At 38.5% G+C, this 24,920-nt stretch overlaps 1 protein-coding gene across 8 annotated transcripts; it reads left to right on the top strand.

Moving 5' to 3' along the window:
• The first annotated feature begins 3,145 nt into the window (after positions 1-3,145).
• On the top strand, positions 3,146-24,156 carry LOC113672225 (uncharacterized). Of its 8 annotated transcripts, none has more exons than XM_027188509.2 (20): positions 3,146-3,436; positions 4,578-4,672; positions 13,375-13,750; positions 14,392-14,462; positions 15,699-15,804; positions 15,977-16,070; positions 16,229-16,336; positions 16,481-16,529; positions 17,175-17,246; positions 17,349-17,404; positions 17,638-17,737; positions 18,004-18,102; positions 18,726-18,806; positions 18,926-19,064; positions 19,333-19,393; positions 19,521-19,822; positions 20,312-20,433; positions 20,720-20,806; positions 21,355-21,684; positions 22,129-24,156. In XM_027188509.2, the coding sequence occupies exons 3-20, from the start codon at positions 13,546-13,548 to the stop codon at positions 23,191-23,193; spliced, it is 3,147 nt and encodes a 1,048-aa protein (XP_027044310.2). In that variant the 5' UTR covers positions 3,146-3,436; positions 4,578-4,672; positions 13,375-13,545; the 3' UTR covers positions 23,194-24,156. The 8 variants fall into 8 exon arrangements, with proteins under 8 accessions (XP_027044310.2, XP_089037168.1, XP_027044311.2 ...); XM_089181042.1 differs by lacking the exon at positions 3,146-3,436 and adding an exon at positions 3,516-3,776; XM_027188510.2 differs by lacking the exon at positions 3,146-3,436 and adding an exon at positions 9,164-9,238 and having other exon boundaries at positions 4,573-4,672.
• Positions 24,157-24,920: the final 764 nt, after the last annotated feature.

Genomic DNA, 24,920 nt, shown 5'->3' with positions numbered 1-24,920 from the left:
ACCTTTTCGGGCTGGAGTGAGGGGCAGGTTGTGATTCTGTATCATCAAAGTGCGGGAGAGGAGAGTGATGGGAAAAAACCAGTAAGGGAAACTAATTTGAGAAAACAAGGTAATTCAGTATTATAAACTGAGTCGATAGCGTAAATTGGCCACCGTAAAGAGTTTAAAAGCAGACGTTTTGAGCGTTAGCCCTTCGTCAGAGTGATTAGAGGAATTGTGGGACGTGTGTGGATTTATATGCAGAAAATGGACATACGCTGTTAGTGGGAATATGGTAACGAGATAACTAGAATAACTTAGTTGAATGAAAAACGCTCGTCGATACCGTGGGGATTAAGAATGCCGATTTGAAAGATAAATTTTTGTTCTAGAGTTTTGCGGCTTTCCGAACTGCCTAAATGTACGGAAAGGCCGCAAACTGCCATATACTGCATGGAATGGTTAGGGAGATTAAAGTGTCTATCGACTGGTTTGGATGCGTCCTTGTTATTTCTTTCCACGTCGCGAAGGTGTTCTCGGAATCGGTTACCAAGTCGTCTTCCTGTTTCACCAATGTGTTACTTTTAGCAATTAGTGCACCACCACTGATGCACTACCAAGTTTCTTTAGAAACTTACCCCCTTTATTAATTTAAGAAAAAGCAATCTCGAGCCCAAGGTCATTTCGGCTCCTTGTCAGCGGATAGTTGACTTGGGCTCGAGATTGGAGAACAAGGGATTTGTAAAATATGGCCAGCTTTTCTCCTTTTGATGTCTCAAATGGCAAATAAAAGAATAAGAGCTCAAGTTCTTTTACCCTGTACCAATTTATTTTACATACCACGCTTAAACTACCTGCCATTCTGGATCTCTCTCGCCCCCCTCCCCTCTTCTCCTCCCTCCCCTAAGACAACACGGAATGCTATACAGACTTCTACACTCCGATTCCACGACATCTGATCCTGATCTTCGGTCGATCAGGGGAAACAGGATGCCAATTTGCGTGTCACCTTCAATTACTGTCCCAGCTGTCCTAGATAATACCCCCAGTATCCCAGGTATTCCAAGTGTCACCGCTGTTCTAAGTGGCACAGCTGTCCGGTTATTTTTAAACCAGCTTACAACTGTTTTGTTTCAATTGGAAAAACAGTGGAGAAACTATCAGAGAAATTCTAATCCTATGCGTCGATAAATAAGGGGTTATCTTGGAAGATTAAGAACAAGTTTCAAACTTTCAGCGTCTAATAGCTTGCTATAGATTACGAAATTCTCATGACCAAGGTTTGGTCGGTAATCTGGTCATTACTCTTTCCCAAATTTTGGAATCAATCCTTTTAGGGCTCATGGGTAACGCGGAGTTTCCAGTGGAGGAAAATTAGAATTTGTTCCAGTTATTCGAAGATAACATCGGACGTATTTCGAAGTGCTCGATAGGATAAATTTTTGTAGTTTTTCGTAGTTCTGTATATTTAGCTCAGTTTAGCAGGATTCAGAAATACTGTAAGTTTTACATTTTTTTCCTATATCAAAGAGGCTACCCCTCATAAAAATAGATAGAAAAAAGAACATAGATAATTTCATATTTATATCGCCTGCTTTCTGCAATAACAACCCTGCTTATTTGAATCATAGAGAAAATGTTAAGGGCTAAGGACACCTAATCTTGTGTAAGGCCAAAAGAGTCGCGCAGAGGTCACGTGAGATAAGAGACTACAAACAGATAAGGGAAGCTGATATCTCGAAGTGAGAACTTCTTTACAGAGCGAACACGTTCATTCATTCCTCGCGTGGTATAAATTGCTCGGTCTATTTACTCTAATAACAAGCTTGGTTTTCTAAGCCGGAAGTCTGATATCTTAAATGGCTTCGTCGGTTTGCGGTGCCGGCCGACTCAAGCTCGTGTGCAAGTCAAAACATCATATGATATAAGACACGTGATTACTTTGATTTTAGATTATACTTCTCGTGTGGCTTGAGTGATGTTTGGATATTTTTAAAGATGCTTTGCTTTCTATTTTTGTAGGCCCGACGGACATATCAGATCAAAAACAACGTGTTGAAAATTACCGTAATTTCACACTATGAAGTCTTAAGATTCAATTTTCAAACTTTCCTGCCCACGCGCAGATATCAGTTCAACTTTTCCTCTTCCTCTAACAGATGAGCCATACAAAGGGGCCTTCCTTCGCTTGATTGATTTTTTGTTTAAACGTGGCCGCTTTTTCTCTGTGGTATATTTGGGTCATTTGGATTCCGTGAGCAATATACTTAACTCAGCTGGCGTCACATAGCGCGCCGTCAACAAGGACGTGGCAAAAAAAAAAAAAAAAAAAAAAAAAAAAAAAAGAAGCAATCAGAACAACAGCTCAGCACGTGCGTTTTGAAACTTTGTACATTTCTCAGCCGTCCGATCCTATGCAAAAGAAAAACGTGAAATCACCGAAGTTTGCGTGGTCTGAGGACAGTGATCCAGACGGCGAATTATGTAAGTTTTTAATTGGAACTCAACACTGCCCACATACGCATTGCTGAAGTTGAGGTGTGGCGCCGGAGGAGGAGGCAAACACCTTTAGCCATTTGCGAAATTCTAAGTAAAAGTATTAACTAATTTTTAAAGACGTTTTACTCGGCGTTGTCGTCCTGACTGCTTATTAAGGTCCCTCTGATATTCTAGTGACAACTAAACAATATGGTATGGAGTTGCTGTTTTACTATGAAGTGGAACTTGGTCATCTAACAATGATTTTGATATAGCAGCATTTTTTTACAATCTCAGATTTATTTTTGCCACGACTATGGACTTATCGGATCTTAAATAAATCTCTGACACGTGACCAAGCTTTTTTCCTCACCCCAGTTATGAGTATGTTATTTTCTGTTTCAGCAAATAGGGATTTGATGCACTCTCTAGGTCACCCTTTATAGTCACAATTTTCATTTAGGCTCGTAACTTCAGGGGCTGTCCGTACATATCGTCATTATCATCGTTCTCGATGCGTCTTCAACCCGAGTGAAAATCATGAATAGCTTCTATTGGAAAACTTGGACGAGACAAGGATTTTTGTTTATGTGAGACTGACCTTACATGATTCGATCAGATCAGTGGGCAGTAATTAATAATCCAGATTATTAGGTCAAGATATGCCGCATTTATTACGAAGGTCACCACACCACCGGCACCAGGACACTCATCTTCGTGAATCATCACGTCTAATTTTTATTGTAAGTAAGTGGTTGTTCCAAGGGGATTTTCGGAGTCCCCCTTTCAATCCTAGGAAGCTTTTTGTGGATTGTGTGTCTATCTCGATATCAGTATCACTGACATCCTGTCACTGGCCGGGAATAACCTCCTCTTTCGCCGTTTCCCCGGGAGAGTTTGAGATGCGTCCAGACCGGAACTTAAACTTGGAAACTGCTTCGTCACAAGATAGTTGGGGTCATCAGGTCATTTTGATAAGGTAGAAAACTGAGTCATATTGGAATAAACCTTTTAAATAATAGCTCCCTGCGGTGAATAAATCCTCTAGAATTCTAAGTAAACCATGGCGAAACTAGGATGGATAATGGAGAAGAATGAGATACGTTATCAGTCTTGAAAAATTTAATGCTAAATTTTGCAAGATATTCAAGCAAGTGACGAGGCTCTTTTGAGTTCCATGGTTCGAACCAGCTTGATCAATATCATTTGCGTCAAGAATTTTTTTCGCTTAATCGCACATTTGCTTGCTAAGATACCGGAGACGATCGAAACAGATTGATTGACAGGCTGGGGCATCCACGCCCATAGGCGAAGAAGACGTAGGTATTTTTTAAGATGTATTGTCTACATTTGCTTTGTAATCTCTTCAACATTTGATGTCGAGTGGATGACAGCATTGCTAAATAAGTAAGACAGTATATGCCCGTGCAAAAATCTATCACAAGTTTCGATTTCTAGCTCAGGGTAATTAAAAAAACCGACCTTTTCGATCTTGGACATATGACTTTGAACATCTCGTGGGATTTAAGTCATTGATAAAATTAACGGTCGGTATTTTTCCAGCATTTTACACCTTTTGCCCTTTGTTGACCAACGAATGTCATGTGATACAATATCAGACTCAACGTCTTTTGCACCCTGCAAATTTGATAATTGAAGTAGTCTTTAGCAGGAATACCCTGCATACAAAATGTTCCGTTTTATACAAAATTTCTTTCTGTTATTAGGAATTAACTAAGCAGGCTTTCATTAAAAGTTTACGGTTCATTAATGTCGTGTGTAACGCTGAATAAACACGCATTCCTGTGGGAAACGTGATAAAATTCATCATCATTTACTTATGTTTACATAGATCAGCTCTTCAAAACTTAATTACCAAATACCATTGATTTCAAGATTGAATTAGTCACGACATCCTTTCTAAGACTTCACTACTAACACCTACATTTTACATGGAATTTAAAACTCGCCAAAACACTGGATCAAAATAATACTAAAGTTTTGCGTGTTGTGTATAATAATGTTAAGCCCTCAGGGGTTTATAAAGTGCTGAATCAATTGTTCCTGTGTGACAGACACTAACTAATATCATTTGACCCCTATGACAACTGCCATTCTAGTGGTACAGTGAAGACACTCATATCCACATTACACGGCTCAAGTAGCAGATCACTACCAGCCAAGAGCTTTGCTTGTCTTGTTCAGGCTTGATAAGGTAAGAAATTGTGTTAATAGCGGGTTTACTACTGTAAAGAAACTTCTCGAACACTACATTCAAATGGATTTCTAACAACCCTGCCTCAAACGCGTATTTAGGGGGTTCGATATCTTCTTTAGGTGTTGCATGTAATATTGATTAAGAACCATGATTGCATCGCTAATCTTTTACACAAAGGAACAAGATGGCTTGTGAAAACAAACATTTTTTTCTCTCGTTTTTTTCTACCTATTCGCATGTTAGAAATGCCTTTTCCTGGCGGTTTCTTTTGAACTTGGAACAAAGTGGACGATTTCCGAAATGAGTTCTATGCTCTCTTCAGAATTCCAGAGTCGAGAAGCACAAGTTTAAGACCCTTTCAATTTGATGGAATGCAACTAAAACCGTCATTAGTTTCGATCGTAATCTTTCTCGAGGTCGACAGTCTAGGTCGTACGATTACGAAAGATTCGCGGTAGATTAGCCTCAAGTTTATGTTACAGTAAAGGAAAGAATGCTGGATGCGAGAAGCATTTACAAGTGAGTAAAATTAAAAACAGTATTTGCCACTTCTATTCTGTCCAAGAAAATTTGTGACGTATGGGGGCGGATTTATGTTGAGAGTTTATGTTTTTGTCTGTGTCGCCGCGACGCATCTTTGAAGAACAGATTTAAAGAGGATTCAAGATTTTCAAGATTACCGATCACTTTGTGTAAATACATAATATTGAGGTCATTATTGCGGGTCAAAACGCGCATGTATCGGAATAGATATGGCTACATTCCTGAAGAAATTAACGTCTTTTTTGTTCATATGGCACCTTTTGTCGTCACATGAAGCCATTTGGGTCGGAAGGTTCGATTTTTGTGTCGTGCACAATTGCAAATGTGGACAAATTTGACATATTCCAGAGCAACAACAGACTAACTGGGAGGTCAACCATATTTTACGGATTCTGTGTTCGACACATCAACAATGAATTATACCCGAGTCTCTAAACCAACTGATAAAGACCATGTTTTACCTGTAAACATAGTAATTTTACATCAAAATGCCCTCATTTGAACTTTAGAGGAAAAGAATACTCATTAATAGTATCAATCGCGTTTCCGTTTACCCTTTTGTAATAAGTTTTTTGAATTGTTTGCCTATCAACTTATTGTTCAAGTCCAGAGGCTTGTAGACTTGTTTGGTCACGCACGCATACCCACCAAGATACTATGGGGAAATATTGACTAGTTTTACTACCAAGCACTTCTGATACCTGCCATATTCTACTTAAACCTGATGTCCTACATTTCTTAAGGCGCCTAAGTCCTCGTTATAATCGTATATGTGTTCCTAGCCAATCCAGAATCATCTAGATTTGTTCCAATTAACGTGATTTGACTCTCCTAACGAGCTTATTACGCGCAAGCTTGATATTTACATTTTATTTACATTCCTACATGATTTAATCATGAATGAAGCAAAGGAAGAGTTAGTAACGCGGAAAGAGCTCAGACTACACCTGATTACAAACAAACGCCTCATGACTTACCGCCTCCTCGCACGACATGCGTGACTCCGCGCGTGTGCGTGTAAAAACCCGGTAATAATCACGCTCGCCGTTTCAGACAAATTAAGTGTGCTATTTTTGTCGCATTGTCATATTTTTATCCCGATGAGTGTTATACTCTCGAGGATAAAGCGTTCAGTATAAAGCGTTTAGAATCATTGATTGAATAATATAGATCATCGCAAAGAACTGTTTATTTTGATGGTCCAGTAATTTTGGCAACCAAACTTAGAGACACTGATCGGACACGTTGCGACTCAAATCTGAGAGAACAGGGAATTATCAGCTTTCTTTACGCCCCTTCGTGCAGCAGTCTCGCCTTACAAGGGGAACAAGGGTTAACTAAGGCTATTTCATTGTAAAAACAGGAAACGTGCTGGCATAGTCTAAATATTATGTGCGCTTGGATCCCTTGGGGGGTGAGGGCACTGGGGTATTCCTGGTATTGCTCTAAAATCATCCCCTGTTTTAAATGTAATCCCTGTTACGAACACATTTGTTTGAGAAGCGCCTTCTTGCAAATTTTCCTGGTGATGAGCGGTCAGTTTCCATGTTTACCTTCGCTAGAGCACCATGTTTGAATTCAGTCAGGCTGAGATGGCCATCATTTGAATTGTCTTCTTTGGTAAATTGAATTTCGTTTGGCAAAAGAAGGAAATTGCATTTGCTGAATCTTTGACGCTCAAGGCTTCAATTTCCATTCGTTCCATTCCAGCTGTCCTCTTTCTTAAGGTGGGGGGAAGCTGGAACGTGGATGACTTTGCGTCATATGAACATGGCTTCTTGACCACCCCTATTTTAACATTAGACATGTGGAAATTAAAATATGACATGAACCTCCAGGTCGAGAAGATGATAACGAGCCTTAAACACTAATTTAATGTACCTTCACGGCTTTTTTTTAATTCAATTAGGCCTACAGGCGTAGGTAGGTGAAAGGGTATTGGCTATGTAACATCCGTCATGATTGCGTGACAGCGGTCGCGTGCTATGCTCCGCATCAGACAAGACCCTTCATGTTATCAATCGACGACAGATATCAAATCGTGTTGTATAATTTTCTGACAGCTGCGACGAAAGATAATTGTCTCTGTGAAACATGCCTATGGTCAGGTATATTGTACATAATTCATTAGGTTCTTGTAAAAATACTTGGAAGATTGGAAGTGCATCTATCTGATGTTACAGGGAATTTAGAAACGACCTTTGGATCTGCCTATTGCAGAAAGTGCAACTATGTTTTAAGATTTAATTATTTTCATATGCTCGGAGCAATTCCTTGGGTGGGTTTTTGTAAGAACTGCGGGTGTGTTTCAAATATACGATCTGGCCTGTGATAAGCGAAAACTGCTGAAATAAAGGTATGTTATGTTTCGCCGCCTGTTTTGTTCAAGGATAGTAGGTATTTCGGAAAAGGGAATGCTTAATAACAGATTTAAACCCTAAGCGGATTTCCGGATCTCTTGTCAATATATTACATTAAGACCAAAATATTTATTCCACTAAAAGAGCTCGTAACCATGAAACTAAGCCTTGGATCTATGCTGAAAAGCACCATAACATCAACCCAAAGAGAGTAATAAGCCTTTTCATGTCGTCCTCACAGCACGTACAATTGCACTTGTGTTGAAATTCAAGAAATTGTTTTTTGTTCTCTTCGTGACTTTGGTTTGTCTGTGGTTTCTTGTTGCTGTATGTCAACTGCGATACCAAGCCAATAATACCACTTTAGCAATAGGTTCGATCCCCCCCAAAAATCAAACGAAGATGAGGCAGAAAATCGAATAACAAAAACGCCACCAAATCGAACGCTCTCTCGCGGAGAAGTTAAAGAGATACATAACTTTAAGTGTTGCACTTTTAGCAAAACTGTTTTCCCAGTGGAGAGATTTTCAACAGTGATCTATATCAACAGTACTTTTTTTACGTGTGTAAAAAAGGGTCCGTGTACACACTTCGAACAATTCATTCAAAGAGTATTTGTTCCACAAACAAAACTAATTTAACGCGTGTGTGCACATGAATAAAAGATCCAAATAAAGATGAGCTAAAAATTACCATGGCTGTGTGATCCGGCATACATTCGATTGGCGTTACCTGTGTGCTTAAAAAGGAATATTGGCTGCAAACGGAACAAGGAATTTTTTTTTTTTTGCGTCATGGTGAAATATTTCCGCAGCTGAAATTACTCGAAGCGAAATTTAAGTTATCTTCCTATTTAAAACAAATAAAATCGATTGGTATCGCGCATGCTTAACTGAATGCAGTGAAAAAAGTACCCGGCGGTCGAAAGGTTCCGCTTTTAAAATCTTTATCTAATAAACGTATCTAAGACTTCTAAATAAGCTGTTTATAATACATGAATATCCTCTGGTCGTTTCTTATTCGATTTCGGAAATCAGCTTGATCAGTTATTCCACCTAGCAAAACAGCAGCTGTCTATGAAAACAATAAAAAAAATGAAACCGTTTTCTGAAAGGGTGCATTTTCGTTTCAAAACCGATAGACGAATAGAACCAAGCGACGTTGAAGGTTATCGAATATGTAGCGATAAGATTCTCAAAACTTCGGCGAGAAAACAGCATTAAAAGTGTACTTTCCCTCTAAGCAATAGTTGCTATACAAACTTGAAATCTACAGTGTCGCCTTTGTGATGTCAATTTCATTGTTTATTGTGTTTGCTAACCGCGTGCGCCGCGGATGATGACTTTTCGAATTTATTTGAAATTTATGGCTTTAGTGAAACAGAGTAAATTCGAAACAGACTCCACTCAAATTCTTGTCCTTGAGCTCTGGAAGAGGGCGCAGACAACAAGAAGCAGGGTTCGTGGCGATGTCAACATTGCACTGTTGTGACCACTTCCGGTTGTGATTAGCTAGAACATGAATAACGTCTCCCATGGGGACAATTTAAGTAGGCAAATGTGTGATATCGAGAATTCTATTTCAGATCTCAGGTGATAAACATCAAGATATTTTGCTCTCAGCGACAACTGTTTAGAAACTGCTCCCTCTTTCTCTAACGGTAAGATTACCTATATTACATTTCTCTTGCTTTCATAATTAAGATTATAAGCTGTGTTTATCCTGTTTTTGTTGCGTGAATCGAACACAAGTGAAAGCGGCACCCTTGGTGGTGCGGATCAATGCGGTGGCGTCGAAGGCTGAAACGAATGTCTGTTGAAAGCGCCCTCAAATTATCGTCCCCAACAATATCCTTGTCAGCCAAAGGAACTAGAAACGTTTTAAAATGAAAGCTTTATAAGTCTTTTTTAGCCAGCACAGATTTTTGGAAGTTTTCCTTTGGAAAACATCGGGGAAACAGATCATCAAAGGTAATTTGGAAACGGAACTACTGCTACTTTCGCGAGCATGTTGTAAGCTGTCGAAGGTTACATGTTGGGATCGAATTTCAAAGTGTTCTCAGTAGAACAGAATTATAAATTTATTCTTCCGACCTGTTAGCGTTTTAGTCTTAACATCTTTTTGTCAATGTTCGACCTGTGAGCTCACGACAAAACCACCATGCATTCGGAAAGATTTTGATGAATGTTTAATTAGAGGAATTAAGCCGGCATGTTTGTAATGTATTCATGTGTCTGTTTTGCTTGCGTTTATATTTTCCTATATGATTTTGTAATTAGTAATAATTGCATTTGGGCCTGCTAAAAAGAACCTAAAGGATTCTACATTGTGAAAGCACAAAATTCAGATATTTAACTACGTGGATAACCAAAGAGGAGTATTGGTTTGAAGGAAAAGGTAAATTTGTACTTATCTTTTAATCAGATATTGTGGTCGGCGCGTCATACGGCGTTTATAAACTACGCGATCTTATTAGGGTATTACAACAATTCACAATGACTTCAAACAGACATTTCGCTTGCTACAGTGTTCCCTCATTATTCTGGAGCATGGAAGCGTAAATGTGACTTTCAACAGCAACCTTTTTACTAAAGAGAGAGCCGGTTATGTTGTTTTTTGTTCTTCACTCGAGTATCTGGATCTTTTCGCATATCTGCTTTTAAAACAATGATGACACGTTTGGCGAAACCGCAAGTATCGGTGGAATATCACATTTAGCAGGAACTACGTAAGCTGCACCGATGATTATTATTATAGTAACGCAGGAAGAAAGCCTGATTATTCCTCTTTCAATTTAACTGGAAAATTTATGGGGGGGAAATGTAATAAATCATAAAAAATGGAAGCAATATCTCTCTTAATATGTTCAATTGGAGTAGTTTATTTCATGTCAATTTCGCAAGCAGCCACTCGCGATTGGCATCTGCCATGACATTTTGAATTATCACGCATTTCCAATTTTTGTCATTGTTTACGAAAAAATTGTGAGAAAGGTTTCACATTGATTTTCTTGAAAATTTGCTCTTTCACTTTTTAAATTTAAAACGCTTTTCTGATTGCATTATGCATATCTACTCTTAAAACTCACATCACGTCAATATTGAGAGATTAATTGGTCAGAAGATATTTTAAGATATTGAAACAACAGTATTTTGGAAATATTCATCGATTATTGCGCTCCTTTTTTTTTATTCTTCCGATAATTTATTCAGATTATTAGAAAGTTAAACTCTTAAAGGGTTTTTGGATTAATGCAGGTTGTGCCAATGAGTATATTTGCTCTCTTTTGAAGGTCTGTCGAATGCCGGATTTTTCAGTCGTCGGCTTCGCTCAATGAGACTGACAACTCTGTAACACATCAACAAAGAAGTCCTATTTCACTAGATTGTTTATCTTACCATAGTTCAGGCGATTTGGAAAAAAGTATTTAAATAACTAAGAATGCCATATCCGAAAATAGCAAAATGAAGTTTATATTTGCGTATATGGTTACGCCTGGTAGAATTTATTGTAAATGTTTTACACACCCCCTACTGAGAGACATCACGTTGCGTCCTCAAGTCACAAAAACTATTAGGAGTGGATTGAATCGTATTTATCAAGGTCTTGGTTATTTTAAACGCTCTATGTTGTTTGGTAAGGGTAGAGTTTGAAGGTCATCTTTCAAAGCTAAAATATTTCCTATTTCTTAGGCTATGTTTTTGAAATATCTCGCCCACTGTGATTGCCCAAAGCTGTTCTGGATATCCGTTTTCATTGTTTCTCCTGTTCGAGATTTTGTATAACAATAACAGAAATGAATTATTATAACGTTTTTGAGCTTCACAAAAACTGTAATATTTTATTTCTGGGCTACAGCACTCTTCAAGGCCACGAATGTCGAAATTATAAAATGTTTCGTCCCCAGCGAGATTGTGACTAATCCGGTTTTTTCTTGAGCGCAAACGATTTGCGAACTGCAAATTTGCTTTCCAGTGTCGAATTATTGGAAAGGCGACGATTTGAAGTGTGAATGCTTGATTGACAGGAAAGAAAAAGTGTTTACAAAATGAGACTGTGATCGTTGTCACCAAGACCATTATTCGGCTCGTGGTATTCAATATTTCACTTGCAATCAAAAATAATTTGCATTACACCTTGTAGAAAGATCACAGTTCCACAGCTTCAGATCGGTTAAAGATTACTTGCTGCGAACAAGGTGCATTTCGGAAGGCTTGAATTGTATTTGAGGAGTTTAACGCTAGGATTAGAAATGTAAGTAGTTGAAATAGGTTTGACATGTACTTAACTCCTCAATCAAAATAAGCTCGCAGGTGATATGACAGGGTTCACGCATTTAAGAACGGTTTAGCCAATCACAACGCGTCTTGCTACGCCTCATGCTGATTTCGCCAATCACGATCCACAAAGAAACCATCTGTTCAAGGTTTGTTCACTTCTCCCTTGTCTTCTTTGCTCATCTAAACAGCTAAATTGTGCGGTTTATGCATTCAACTGACGGAAAGAGCATTTTCTCGGCCGGGGGTAAGCATTTGTTGGGCTGCTCGCAGAGATTTTCGACAAGATTTATGTCGTTGTCGCTCTTGTCAGAGGTGATCTGTTTCTCGTTGAAAGCGTGTGTGCATCTCTCGCTTTAAAATCGCTTGGTTTGACTCTGCAAATTTAAGTTCATCTCGATTTAAATGGTTAAATGGTTGTCATATTGTAAAGGTAAGATATTCCTTCGAAAATATTTGTATATCTGTTCGTGCTCTTGTTTTTCATTATTTTGCGTTTTAACGGGGAACTCACTCTCGCGTAGACAACAAGACGTTTCAACGGTTTGAAGAGTAATCGTTGTTGAGACAATAATCGCCCACATCTCTCATGTTAATAATATATTATATTTACAACACATGTAAAACAGAACATGGCCATTATATGCGAATTTTCTCCTCCAATTCGCCAAGTGTTCGTTTTGCAGCAAGTTAACGGCGGCTTCGGTGGGCGGACGGTATTCGCTTGTTTGTTAATGTTTTTGTAGGTTTTTCAAACACGGACAAGGGAATAAATCCCACGGTTTGCATGTTTACTTTGCTGTTTTGAAAAAAAAAAGTTACGTTCCAGAGTGAAATCGAAAGAAAAGAGAAACAACGTGTTATTGAACAGTCGTTTTACTTTCAAGCCAACGGGTTTTGACTTGTGGAGATTCGGGTGAAAAATTGTTCGATTTGAAGGCGGTGAATTATCCGGTGTGGGTCGTTGTCTTCATAATCATCTTAAAACAATAGATTTCAGAATGTGTCACCGACTCGTCGACTTTCACGATAGGAAAGATTTTGTCATGCTCTTATCGCTTTGTACTATGTTTAATCTGGAGCACAGCAGTGCAAAATCTCTTTGGTTTCGTTTACATCGCCAGCCAAGTTCGCAACCGAAATTTTCCGCAGTGCTAGCCGTCAATTGGTTTCTAATGTGGTTTCTTTGGTGTCATTCACATTATACACAGAATTTATTCAAGCGGAAACCGCAAGGTGCTCGACATTCGTGACTCTACAAACGCTCAAAATCTGGGAAGGAGATCGATCAATCTTCAAAAGATGTTGGAACTGTCCTGAAACTTGGGTAAAGGCAAATAAAATAGGATTGGACCAGTTTAAAATTTCCTGTTGCGAGAACGTGTCGATTGTGAGGGTTAATTGTCTGAATAAATTAAGAATTACATTATGAGGTGTTGGTGGAGAGGTGTTGAAAGGAACCTTCAGCGCAAGGGCAAAGATTTTTCAAGTACATTTTCTCTTCCTGTTCATTTTTCAGGTTCGGCACGAATTCCTTCGGCACCACATATTGTCAGAGAAGAAACCGCGACAATCACGCGGTTTTTGTCGCTAACGAAGCTTGCCTACGTTCTTGATCGAGGGCAATAAGTTTCCCTTGAGGCAGAGAAATCACTTCACACCGAGGACTCGTCTACAAGCAAATCGCGGCATGGGGGGTAAAAGTGAAAATACTTCAGAGTGCAAAAGTGTGACCAATTCGAGTCGGAATTTACCGTCTCAAGACGACAAGGGAAGCGAAGCAAAAGGACGGAAGCACAATGGCAGATCGGCAAGTGGTGACAAGAAGAATGAGAACACACAACCTTCCAAGTTGACTTACACTTCGGAAGAAGATATTTATTATGAACCTGGAGGTAAGTGGAGTTCAAAAGCTTAGTTAAATTTTCCGAATGTCAAACATCGTTCGATTTCAAAACGATACGGATTGTTTGTACTATTAGAATAATTACTTGTAATTAATATCACACACGAAAGAGAAAAAAAAAAGAGGGAAAAATAACATCTGCCGTTGAAAAGCTCGGATCCCCCGTCGAGCTGAAAGATGGATTCGTAAAACATGAATTCTGTTAGTAGTGAATTTTGAAAACAAACGTGGCGCGCTCTTGCTTCGTTTGTGCGTTCTTTTTTGTCCGTAAAGATCCTGCGGTTTCAGGTGAACAATGTGTTATCCGCTAAACAATGTGCCCTGTGGATCGTGTAAATTGTAAATTTGCATTCGACATGTTTACCTACGTGGTGGAAATGATCATGAATAAGACACTTTTTACGTGTGTTACAACAAGCATTAATTCCAGGGGTCACTAGAAAATTATATCTCCAATAAAACGTTTCTTGAATATTTAGAACTGGTTATGAAAAATTGTGCTCAGGCTCGGAAAACATTTGGAAACAAATAGTACACAACATCAAAATAAACACGCGCTCTCATACCGCGCTGATTTCAATTGTAAAGTTGGAAATCGCTTGATTTCCGATCCATTTTTTTCCTTCGTAGACTGTGTTTACATCGACAGCCAAAGACCGGATGTCGCATATTTTATTTGTGCTATCAAGGAGTTTCGAATGGTAAGTTTCTGTTCGAAATTGTTATTGTTTTGGTTTGGTTTTCCTGTCGATGTATAAATTAAGCCCTTTGCTAGTAGTTTCTGGTGGCCAATTTTACTTTTTTCTTCCTACCCGCCTCGTTTGACACCTTCAATGTTTGACATTTACATTATTTTGGTGTGGTAGTTAAACAATATTAGGATTTTCTGTTTATTCCTAAACGGTGATAAAAATGCTTTTAGTTGCAAGCTTTATCATCTAATTTTCGCAAGGTGCAACTTTTACAATTGACGATTTTCGACTCGAGATGGTTTACTTTGATATTTGCAAACGATCAACCGGTTTTTGTTTTTGTTCTGTTTCTTTCTAAGCATGAACACGGCATTCGGTAACTTTTCCATCATTATCTTACTTTGCAATTGAAAATAGTCCTTTCTTTCCCTAATACATATTATTGGTGATAATTTTGCTGAGTTTCGAATAATTCGTAGCAAATCCTACGTACTTTGCTTCGCTTTTTTTTTGTGAGACTTATGCACACAGTATTGGTACAATGGCAATTTTTGTGTGAACAGAAGGTTTGTAAAATATTCTTATCATACACAGTCAACAGCTGTTTCAATCGCTTTTTTCCAAAGTTGTTAGTAATTTTAATTGCTAAATGTTATAATTTTAGGACTCTTTGTTGTGGCTTTTTAACCAGAAACTAATAGGATTTTGCAAAGAAATTGGAAAATTATTTGAAATTTGTTACCAATTTATTGGAACGTTCTGTAAGAATATAGTGAGATTTTATAAAGATTGCCCTGTTTTTTTTCCTTTATCGCATTGGTTGCATTTATTTTTTTTTTGGTTAACCAAATGTTACAAAGCAAATGTCAAACTCAGAAAAGCTTCATGGTTAAAGAAAATGTTAAGTCAGGAGTTGAATTTTTGTAATGCTAAGAAATTTCTTAGATTATTTCAACTCCATTAGGAGTTCTGTAACAAATGAAAATTTGGTTAAGAAATGGTTTTATAAAATTGTCATACTCTTTGATAAATATCAGGTTAGTGTAACATGATATCTCAATGATAGCCTTAAAGATAAGACAGAGCATTTGAATATTATTTTGAATGTACTGTTTTTATGCTTTGAATGCATTGTTTTTATTCTTTCTCCAATGTGCGGAAGTTTGTAGAATCATCATGAATAATCATAATGAATAATAGCTGAAAAATTCCAGCAAATAGCATTTCACATGTTATTCCTTTCAGAGCAAAAGAGACTCTCTGGTAGTGGTTGTCAGATGGTATTACCGACCTTCAGAGGTTCCTGAATCAGTATACCAGCTATTAATTCAAGATAGAAATGCTGAAAATGGTAGGTTAGGTCTTTGTGATTTCTTTAAACTTTTTCCTTGTGCTTCTAAACACGAGCCAAGCAGTCAAGTATGTCCTGTACTTAAATGTCTCAGTTGTACTTGTCTTGTACTTAAATGTTTCTGTTTCAGCAGTATCTGCACTCTATCTCACAGTGGAATTGTTATTTCTAGGTTCTGGTGATAACATTCTTGAGGATGTTGCAGTCAAGGAGCGGGAATTGTTTATTTCTGATGCAACAGATGTGTATCCTGCATCTGCCCTCAGGTTAGTAAACAAAATAGTATTGTTCTTGTCTGAAGTTGGTGAGTTTTTGCCTCAGTCTGTTACACCTCACCCTCAGGAGTTGTAGGGTTGAAGTGTTTACAGTATGGCTTACTGCATGCGAAAATCTCTAATTAAACAATATATCTTTTTTTTTTAAGGGGGAAGTGCAAGGTGAGGCCATTTGTGGAGATTACAGACTCTGTCAAAGGATACATTGATAAGGAAGATTGCTTTTTCTATGTGCTTGGTTACAACCCAGAGACAAGGTATTGTTTGTGATTTTGCCATCAAGCACACTGATGTCTTTTAAACTTTTATCTGGTTTAAGTTTAAAAGTTACAATTTTGTTATTGTTGGTTTGATATGAAAAAAAAATGTTTATATATTTATATATTATCTTGTTATTCCAGGAGGTTGGCAAACACTAAGGGGGAAATTAGAGTTGGAGTCAGCCATCAGGTAAATATGAATTTCATCTCTCTTGGATCGTTCATGGATCTCTTGCATACCGAACAATAAAACTTCCTGTTCTTTCAAAACAGATAATTAACTTTTGTGAAAAAAAGTGGAGGAGAAATGAATTAAAGGTTAAAGCTGATAAAAAATAGTTTGGATTTCTTTTCAAAGGTGGATGTGATTTTATTCTTTCTGTGACAAGGGTGTCCATGTTGGGGTTTTTCAGTTTGTGTGAGGAAACAGGGAGGTAGTGGTCCCTCAACAAATGTAGGAATGGGGGGTGAGGGGGAGGGGAAGAGGACGGGCTGGGAGGAGACATGATCTTAACTCAAACATCTTCAGATATTAGATTGTGAGAAGTCAGCATTTCTGGGTGTAGTAAACATTTATGATCTTGTCTGTTTGATGTTGTGACTTTAATTAGTTTTCATTTATTTGTTTGTAAAATCATTTTGTGCTGGATTGATAGAAAAAAATTATTTACCACTATGGTTTACTAAATATGAACCTTAGTACTTGGAGTTTTATCTTCATCACCAACAATATACAGCTGCTAATTCAATATGTGAGAGATAACAGATATTGCCTTCTTGGTGTAATGTGAATAAGAAAAAAGTTTCAAATGCGAGCATGTTCATTTTTTTTTAGGCAACATTGCCAGAGTGCTGTCCTTTTCCTGTGAATGGATTTGAGGACAGGGAAAATCCAATGGAGGAGCTGGTAAGTTTTGATTTTAAGTCTTACAAGCTCATAAGAAGTACATATTGAGTGTGGTAAATAGGTAAAGATTATAAACTGAAAGATGTGCTTTTTTGTCACAAGGTATGGAATCCAACTCTTGATGATTATGAATTGATGATGTTTCTGCGTGCTGCCAGGTGAGTGCTGCCTGAAGTTATAATCACTCATCATCGCACACAACCTTTTATTTAAGGGCCCTTTGCTGGTAAACTTCACCTTTTATTTCAACTCAAGAATCATCCAGTGAGTTGATACAGATCAACTGTGAAACTTTCTAACTTGCCTTGTTTACTTTCCAGCATTGTCTGCTGCCATATACTCTACATAAAACCCTACTAACTTGTGATCAAATGTAAATGTGTCATTATAGGAGCATGGCGCAGTATGCAGGCATGTGCAATGGTGGATCACCCGAGGATGGTTACAGTGCTGTGTCTCAAGATGCAACCACCAGCAATGCACTTAATGTAGTAAGTTGTTTAGTTTTAAGTGTATAAAAACTAGCAATATGTTGATTAACAATTTGCACTGTAACATGGGTATCCATATTCCTCTAACTTTTCTACATTTTTTAAGGTGCCGAAAGAACCATTTGCCTAAACCAACCTTAAATTTTTTGCCCTATCTTTTTCCTGACACACTTTTTATGAGGAGTGTGTCTTAAATATTCCTTCAGTGTTTTTAAAGGTTTTAATTTGGCTGACCAACTTGTTTGTGTGTTTGTTTTTGTTGTTAGCTTCATCAGAATAATTATGATGCGGCCAAAGCTCTCCAAGCACTGGTAAAGAAACCTTACCCAAAGGAACTGGAAAAGAGATGGTCTGAAGACGAAACGGTGAGTAATAATATTTGAGTGCTCTTGACAGAGTGGAGTGCAAAGGACATAGAGAACCTGCCTCTCTATTTATTCTTTAACTTCTGACCAATTCTTTACTTGCTTGTAAGTAAAGCGAAAACCGAAAGGAGCGGCGGTGTTGTGGCCGAGTGGTAAGGGTATTGTTCTTGTAATCTGTTGGTGCCACGTTGACGCCCTTCACCCATCTACTTGCTGGATTTGTTCTCAGTTGCCTTTGGTTAAACTCCATGCCTGCCCCTTGTACAAAGCAGTTGGTCCACCTCCTGCCAGTTAGAGTTTATAAGCATTATCTTTATTTTCACTGTTGCTTTCGAAGATGTTAGCCTCTTAGCTTCTCTGTAAATTCGAGATCAAACAAACTAATGTTTATATTTATGTCTTTTTCGAAATGCAAAGCTGTAAGGGTAGCAGAAGGTTGATAAAGAAGTAAAATGCGTGATCTGAACTGGCCTTTCACCAACTTGATAAACACAATGTTGCATGCTTTTTTACTCCTTGTTCTTTGCGTACTAGACAGTAATGTACTGCGCCAGAAGTACTTGACTCCTTAAAACAAAAACTTTGTCTTACATAGCTATTACTGTTTGCTTTCATATTGGTAGAAAAAGTTTGTCAAGGGACTACGGCAATATGGAAAGAACTTTTACAAGATCAAGAAAGAGCTATTATCTCACAAAGAAACGGTAAACCTTTTTTAAACATTTTTTCCCATATATTTTTCTTCGAGTAATTTACGGTGATTATTTGGACGATTTTGTAGCTTTCTACCTCTCAATTTGAAGTGTCTGTTTCTTTTCAATAGGGAGAGCTTGTAGAGTATTACTATACATGGAAAAAGACACCCACAGCACTTAGTTCTCGTCCACACAGGCGCCGCCGACACAACGTGCTCAGACGAAAAGCACTTCCCAGATCATCCAAAAGCATTGTTAGTGAATTTGGTGAGTAGCTAACCAAGGTTTGTTTGTCATTGTCTGGCGATATATTTCTAAACTGCCAGCACTTCTAAACATTCCTACAAGAAAGTTTTGACTTAACTTGTCCTAGCTGTGTACAGAACTCTGTCAAACACAAAGCTCGTACGTGAACTCACTCGCGAAGGAGTTCTTTTCGAAATCGAAACTGAATTTAATTATCCTGAAATCTTTAAGTCCCGCTCTTGTTACGAAATATGTGACATCTTTCTCTATTTCATCTTTGTTGGTGCAGTTGATCTTAGTTCCTGTAGCGAAGAGGATTATGACAGCGACGACAGTGAAAGAGATTTGAGGTAAATTGAAGAAATATTCTTGCCATCGTGTTTCATCGCGAGCAATCGTGAGGCGGTCACGCTTTCCGTGATACTCGTAGTCTAGATGCCCTAAGCTCTCTGAATTGTCTCGTTATTTTCCTCTCAGCCTCTACTGTTGTCGCCATTGCTACACTACTGAGTCTCGCAGTTGGCATCATGGCAGTCAAAACAAAGTGATCTTGTGCGACGATTGTCGTATCTACTACAAGAAATACGGCAAACTTCCTGCTACCGACGAAACACGCGAACCTCCTCCGTACATGTTCAAAGGTGTTGTGGAAAGGGAGATACGAGATGAAGACGGGTATTTGGTGAATGGAAAGTTGGCTTTGCGGAGTAGAAGGGCTATTCCTCCCGTCCAAACAACTTTACGATCTGGACGTAACAAGACATCCAGCCCTGTTGAAGGTAACACATTTTTACTATTGACGCATGTGTCTGAAAGCTCAATAAAACATAACGTATTCATTGAAAGATAAATCAATAATGGAAGAAAGCAACGAGAATTTCCGCAGCACTTAACACCGTGAAAGTGACTTTCACGATTGTTTCTCAAACAATTTCCTATTTCATTGTTGCGCGTCATTTGTACAGCGTCAGAAGAGAAAAAATAATGAGTATCCTTCCTTGTTTCAACAAAAGGAAAAAATTTCCAATATTCTGTATTTCCTGAGATCTCAGGGAGTCCATACACAACTTCGAGTAGTTTTCCTTTCCAAAAGCTGTTAATTAAAAGTTAATGGTAGTTCAGTTCAGTCACGTTCTTTTCACGAATTTTTTTTTTGTCGTTTGGTTTTGCCGCTCAGTTGAATTCCCGAGTTATTGAGTAATAACCATTGTCCGAAAGGCAGCCGAGTTTCGCATTAATGGAATATTCTTTTTAATTTTGTTTTTCAGGAGCAAACAGTGAATCATCCGTTGGGAGTCGGAGATTAGCGAAGATCAACAAAGTTCCCTCGCCATCCAGCGGGAGCACATCCAGTACAGGCAGTAATGGAGGAAAAGACAAAGTTAAGAAGGTAGATTGGCTGATGATGTTTGGTGCTTCTTTGTTGAAATCCTGTAAGAGTTTTCGTTAACTTTCGAGTTCGCTCTTCAACACCTCAGTAAAAGCAAGTAAGTAAGTAAGCGAGTAAGCTTTCTCGTGGAGTGATAGAAGGAGAGCTTGCTTTTTGGCTAAAAGCAAGATAATGAGATATTCGATATTTCACAATTGTCTTAAGAAGTCCATAGAACGAACCAAACTGTACATAGTACAGCTGTTATTCCTTGCAGAGGTAATCAGTTGGGATCTTATTTTCTTAGGGCAAACTGAAGAAAGGGAAGAAACGGCGACGAGATCAGTCACCGGAAAATCAAACAAATGACAAGCGGAAAAAGGCTCAGACTCAGGTAAATTCATATTTCCAGTGTATTATAATTTGTTGCATGGCATACCTCGCGAGAAGGGAAAAAAAAGAAAAAAAGAAGCAAGTCCCGTCTTCTGATTGGCTACCCTAGCTGTCTTTTAACCTTGGAATCGCCCGCTCTGTTCCCGCAGATCAGGAGATATTTGCTGCAATATTTTGGTCATTTATGAAATCTTGTAGCTAGTAAGCTTGTTCAGTTAAGATATCACTGAACTCTTTAACTCCCATGAGTGATCAGGACAGAATTTCTCCTTACATTATCAACACATTCTCAAGCAGACATGTGATGAGAACAGAAATATATTAAGGGATTATTAGTTGATCCAATTACAAATTCGCAAGGTGAATTAAAAATGAGATCTTGGGAGTGAAAGGGCTTATTTCTTTTAAAAACTTGTACTTTTCGGTCCATGGAAACCTTAAAACAGAACTCGGTCGATATTCCTCCATTTTGTTCTCGAGCTTGATTAACAGTGCATGTATCTGTGTGAAGTTAAAAGTCATTTTCTTTTCTTCCTTCCCCTCCCCTAGGATTCTGACGAAGATGCAAACGACAATGCCAGTGACACCAGCAGCACCACCGGGGGTAGGGACAGTGTGCTTCCAGATCACGACACCAGTAGTGTTTGTAGCAATAGCAGTAACAACAATGACGAGGTGGCTAGTAACCGTTCCTGTTCACCGGCTGATGCTTCAGAGCCTATTAAATTGCCTGACAGATTTAAGCGCCTGATTTCTGGTGAGGAAGGACGAAGCTGTGCACGTACCGACGTCGTCTTCGTGCATTCCGAAAAGCCGAAAAAGGACACGACTTGTTCTCGAGAAGTGTCCGTTTCTAAAGAATCGTCATCAAAGGCTGAGGTGCGTGTGATTCACAATGGATTTACTGCGTAACACTACACAAAAAAAAAAAGAGAAATGACAGTAGACTTAAATTCCGTACATGTGAAGTCCAGATTCGTCACATGTTACTTAGTGGGCTCCTTTGGGGTGAGTTTCAAACAAATACCTTTACAGAAACCGATTCCGATCAACATTCAGAGCGGACAGTCAACTAATCAGACTCAAACACTCCAACCCAATTTTGGAAGCGCGGCAAAGTCTGTTACTGAAGTAATAAGTTAGAGGCGTATATCATTCGACTGCACCATGCAAATCTCGCATCTTTCGGGAAATAGAGGGGAATCAAAATGTTTAACAATTGATTGGTTTCAAAGCAAAATGGCTCGTTTTCTTCAAATTAAGATATGTCTTGAAAATGTCCTGAACTTTTCTTAAAGACAAAGTCCCTCTTTTGTTCTTCAGGCCAGCGAATCATCTACAGAAGTGTCAGTTCGATCCAACGCCAGTCAGTCCCCGTACAACGCTCCAGCTACTGTTACTTCGCATTACGAGGCGTCACTTAGAAATTACATGGCTGGAGGACAATATCACTTGTATCCCCCGAATATACCGCCGGGTATGTCATCTCAGGGCATCAATATATCGGGATTTCCACCCCCGAGTGTCGGAGTGGACTACAGAATGCTTCCTTTCCACATGTTCTCTGGAATGGGCGTGGTCCCCGCCGGGGATTCTAGGGAAAATGCCGCGAAATTTGCGGAAGGGTTTGAGCAATGGTATGCGCCTTATCGCTCAGCCCAATTGCAATCTGGTCACCATCTCTCTGCAATCTCTTATCTTCAGGGGCAGGGTAGGGCGCTGGAACAAAGCGCATTGGACTCGCGCAGCCACGAGTCCCTCCTCAAAGGGGGCCCTGGACGTGTTCTTACTACTGATCCCGCTACAGGACTCCAGTATTACGGACCTCAGCAACACTCGCATTCTCATCTTCACACGCATTTTCACATTCATCCTCACGAGCAGCAACAACACCTTCAAAACTTACAAGCCGCTAGTCTTTCGGCTCTCGACCAAGCTTATCTACAACATCCAGGACTTACTTCATGGAGGAACAATCCGTCTCTATGGCAACACCCTGAACTCATGCATCTTCACGGCAATAATGCGCGTGGCATTTTCCCTGAAGAATTGGCTGCCTTGCCGGTTCACGCGCTCGCGTCGACGCCTTTTGATCGTCAACTTCAGCAGCAGCTTATAATGAGCCCGCAAAGTAAATATCACCCTCAACATATGTTGGCTCATGAAGAGTTTATGCGATACTGTAGACAGCAAAATCGAGCCCAACAAAGACTTGAAAGCGAAAAAATGAATGACCATTTTCTATCGAACATATTTAAAAAGGAACATCGAAATCTGCAAAGTCCTTCACAGTTAGAAAATGTAGTCAAGAAAAGCCTGGATAGTTCTGGGATGTACTCGTCGCCTTCAAAGAAACAACCCGTTACTATTGACTTATCAGACGATTAAACTTGCTATTTACCGTTCGTTGCGTTGTAGTTAAATGCTAATACGAAAAACAAAGTAAACATCTTTGAATTTTTTTTTTCTTATTGTTTGTAAATCGTGTAAAATTAAGAGAAGTTCAGCAGCTTTCTGCGCTAAGAAATAGTTTAACGTTTATATTTAAAATTTTAACATATATCTAGTGTGCTTCATAAGAGAAATTGCTTATTTATTTCTAACAAAACGCAGATAAATTAAGTTGGGAATCGTTAAAAATGGTGATTTTTTTAAAATTTTCTTTCTGAGATGGTAAATTTACACAAGAAAAAACCTTTTCTGCTACTTTTCAATAATGGATGAAAAATTGTCCCACATCACGGAAGTAAAACTTCATTTCTTTCGTACTCAAAAACTAGATCAGAAGAGTGAAGAAAAGTTAAAATATATAAAAGGAAAACTTTACGAGATATATTTTATTTAAAACTTCTGTTTTTTAGAGTTTGGAAATAATTTTTTTTTCGTTTCCTTTAATAGGCAACCATCGCATAGAAATTTGATACGTTATAAAATTTAATGAGCTGTAAAAACTTGGTAATGAAAACCAAAAACGTTTAAAACAAAAAGATAGTTGTACATTGATAAGATTCGTTCCCTAAAGGAAATTTCATTTCGTAGCAAGTAGTGTATTGGCGTGCAGACGGATACTAGGTGTCGGAAAGTATTTCTGATGAAATATTCCAGCAACAAAATTCATTGCAGAACAACAGCAAAGACTAACAGTCTGTTGACGACTAAATTTGAGAAGTTTGCAGGTAAAAGGAATTTATACGAGTTTTACCTCAACTGTTACGATGTCAACGAAACAATATAACTGACATGTTTTCAAAATAGTTCTAAGAGAAAATAAATTGACGATGTGTAAATAAATTTTATTTATAGCGTTCTTGTATGCGAAAGGAGTTGTAATAAAATCCTTTGGAAATTTAATGAAGCTCGGAGGTCATTTCTTTAACCTTTGACCTTCTTGAGCCTCTTAGAGTGAAAAGCATCTAATTTCTCTTCACCCGAGTCACACATCAGGGTCACAAGAGTAAAGGAAATGATTACCATCAACAATACGACTTGTACCTTGGTGACTAACTACTGTTATTTTCTGCACGTGCGTGAAGATAATTTTGGTTTTATCAACTAAGTTGATAATATAAATCAACCACCGTAAAGAGTTCCATGGTTGGCGTTTCGAGTGATTGCCCTTCGTCAGAGCGAAAATATCAGATGACTTTTTGGCTAATACTCTAGTTTTAAGCAATTCTTCTTATTACATCCTTTTGTATCATTTACCGGAATTTATGGCAAATAAAATGTGGAAATAGAAAAGGAGATAGATAGGAAGAGTGATTATTCGCCCGTCCATGAAATAACATTTCTTCTCAGATTGAACAGACGGACAAATATAATGAAACTGAATCGTATGAATATATGAGAGGACAGTTTAAGAGGCAACAAGATTGTCGACATGGCAATCATTGCGTTAGCGCTACGGAATAATGCTGATACAGCGCTCCTTTGTAATTTAATAACCAATGGGATCTCATTTAGTTTCAATGGGGTTGGTTTCTAAGGAAACCGCGGTATTGCGTCGGTGGTGGCGAGAGGGCGATGTTACAAGATAGTTTCAGGGTCTTACCTATTGAGTTCATAATGCGAATCAGCCACCGTAAAAAAATTCCAGAAGCTGACTTTTCGAGCGT

This window comes from Pocillopora damicornis, chromosome 8, assembly GCF_964200805.1.
Source record: "Pocillopora damicornis chromosome 8, jaPocDami1.2, whole genome shotgun sequence".
NCBI lineage: Eukaryota > Metazoa > Cnidaria > Anthozoa > Scleractinia > Pocilloporidae > Pocillopora > Pocillopora damicornis.
Note: the sequence above shows the minus strand (reverse complement) of the source record. Positions and strands in the feature narration are given on the sequence as shown.

Coding starts and splice junctions, on each gene's coding strand:
- LOC113672225 (XM_027188509.2), top strand. CDS start 13,546: ATGGGGGGTAAAAGTGAAAATACTTCAGAGTGCAAAAGTGTGACCAAT. Junction 15,805..15,976: donor AGATAGAAATGCTGAAAATG/GTAGGTTAGGTC, acceptor TGTTATTTCTAG/GTTCTGGTGATAACATTCTT. Junction 16,071..16,228: donor TATCCTGCATCTGCCCTCAG/GTTAGTAAACAA, acceptor TTTTTTTTTAAG/GGGGAAGTGCAAGGTGAGGC.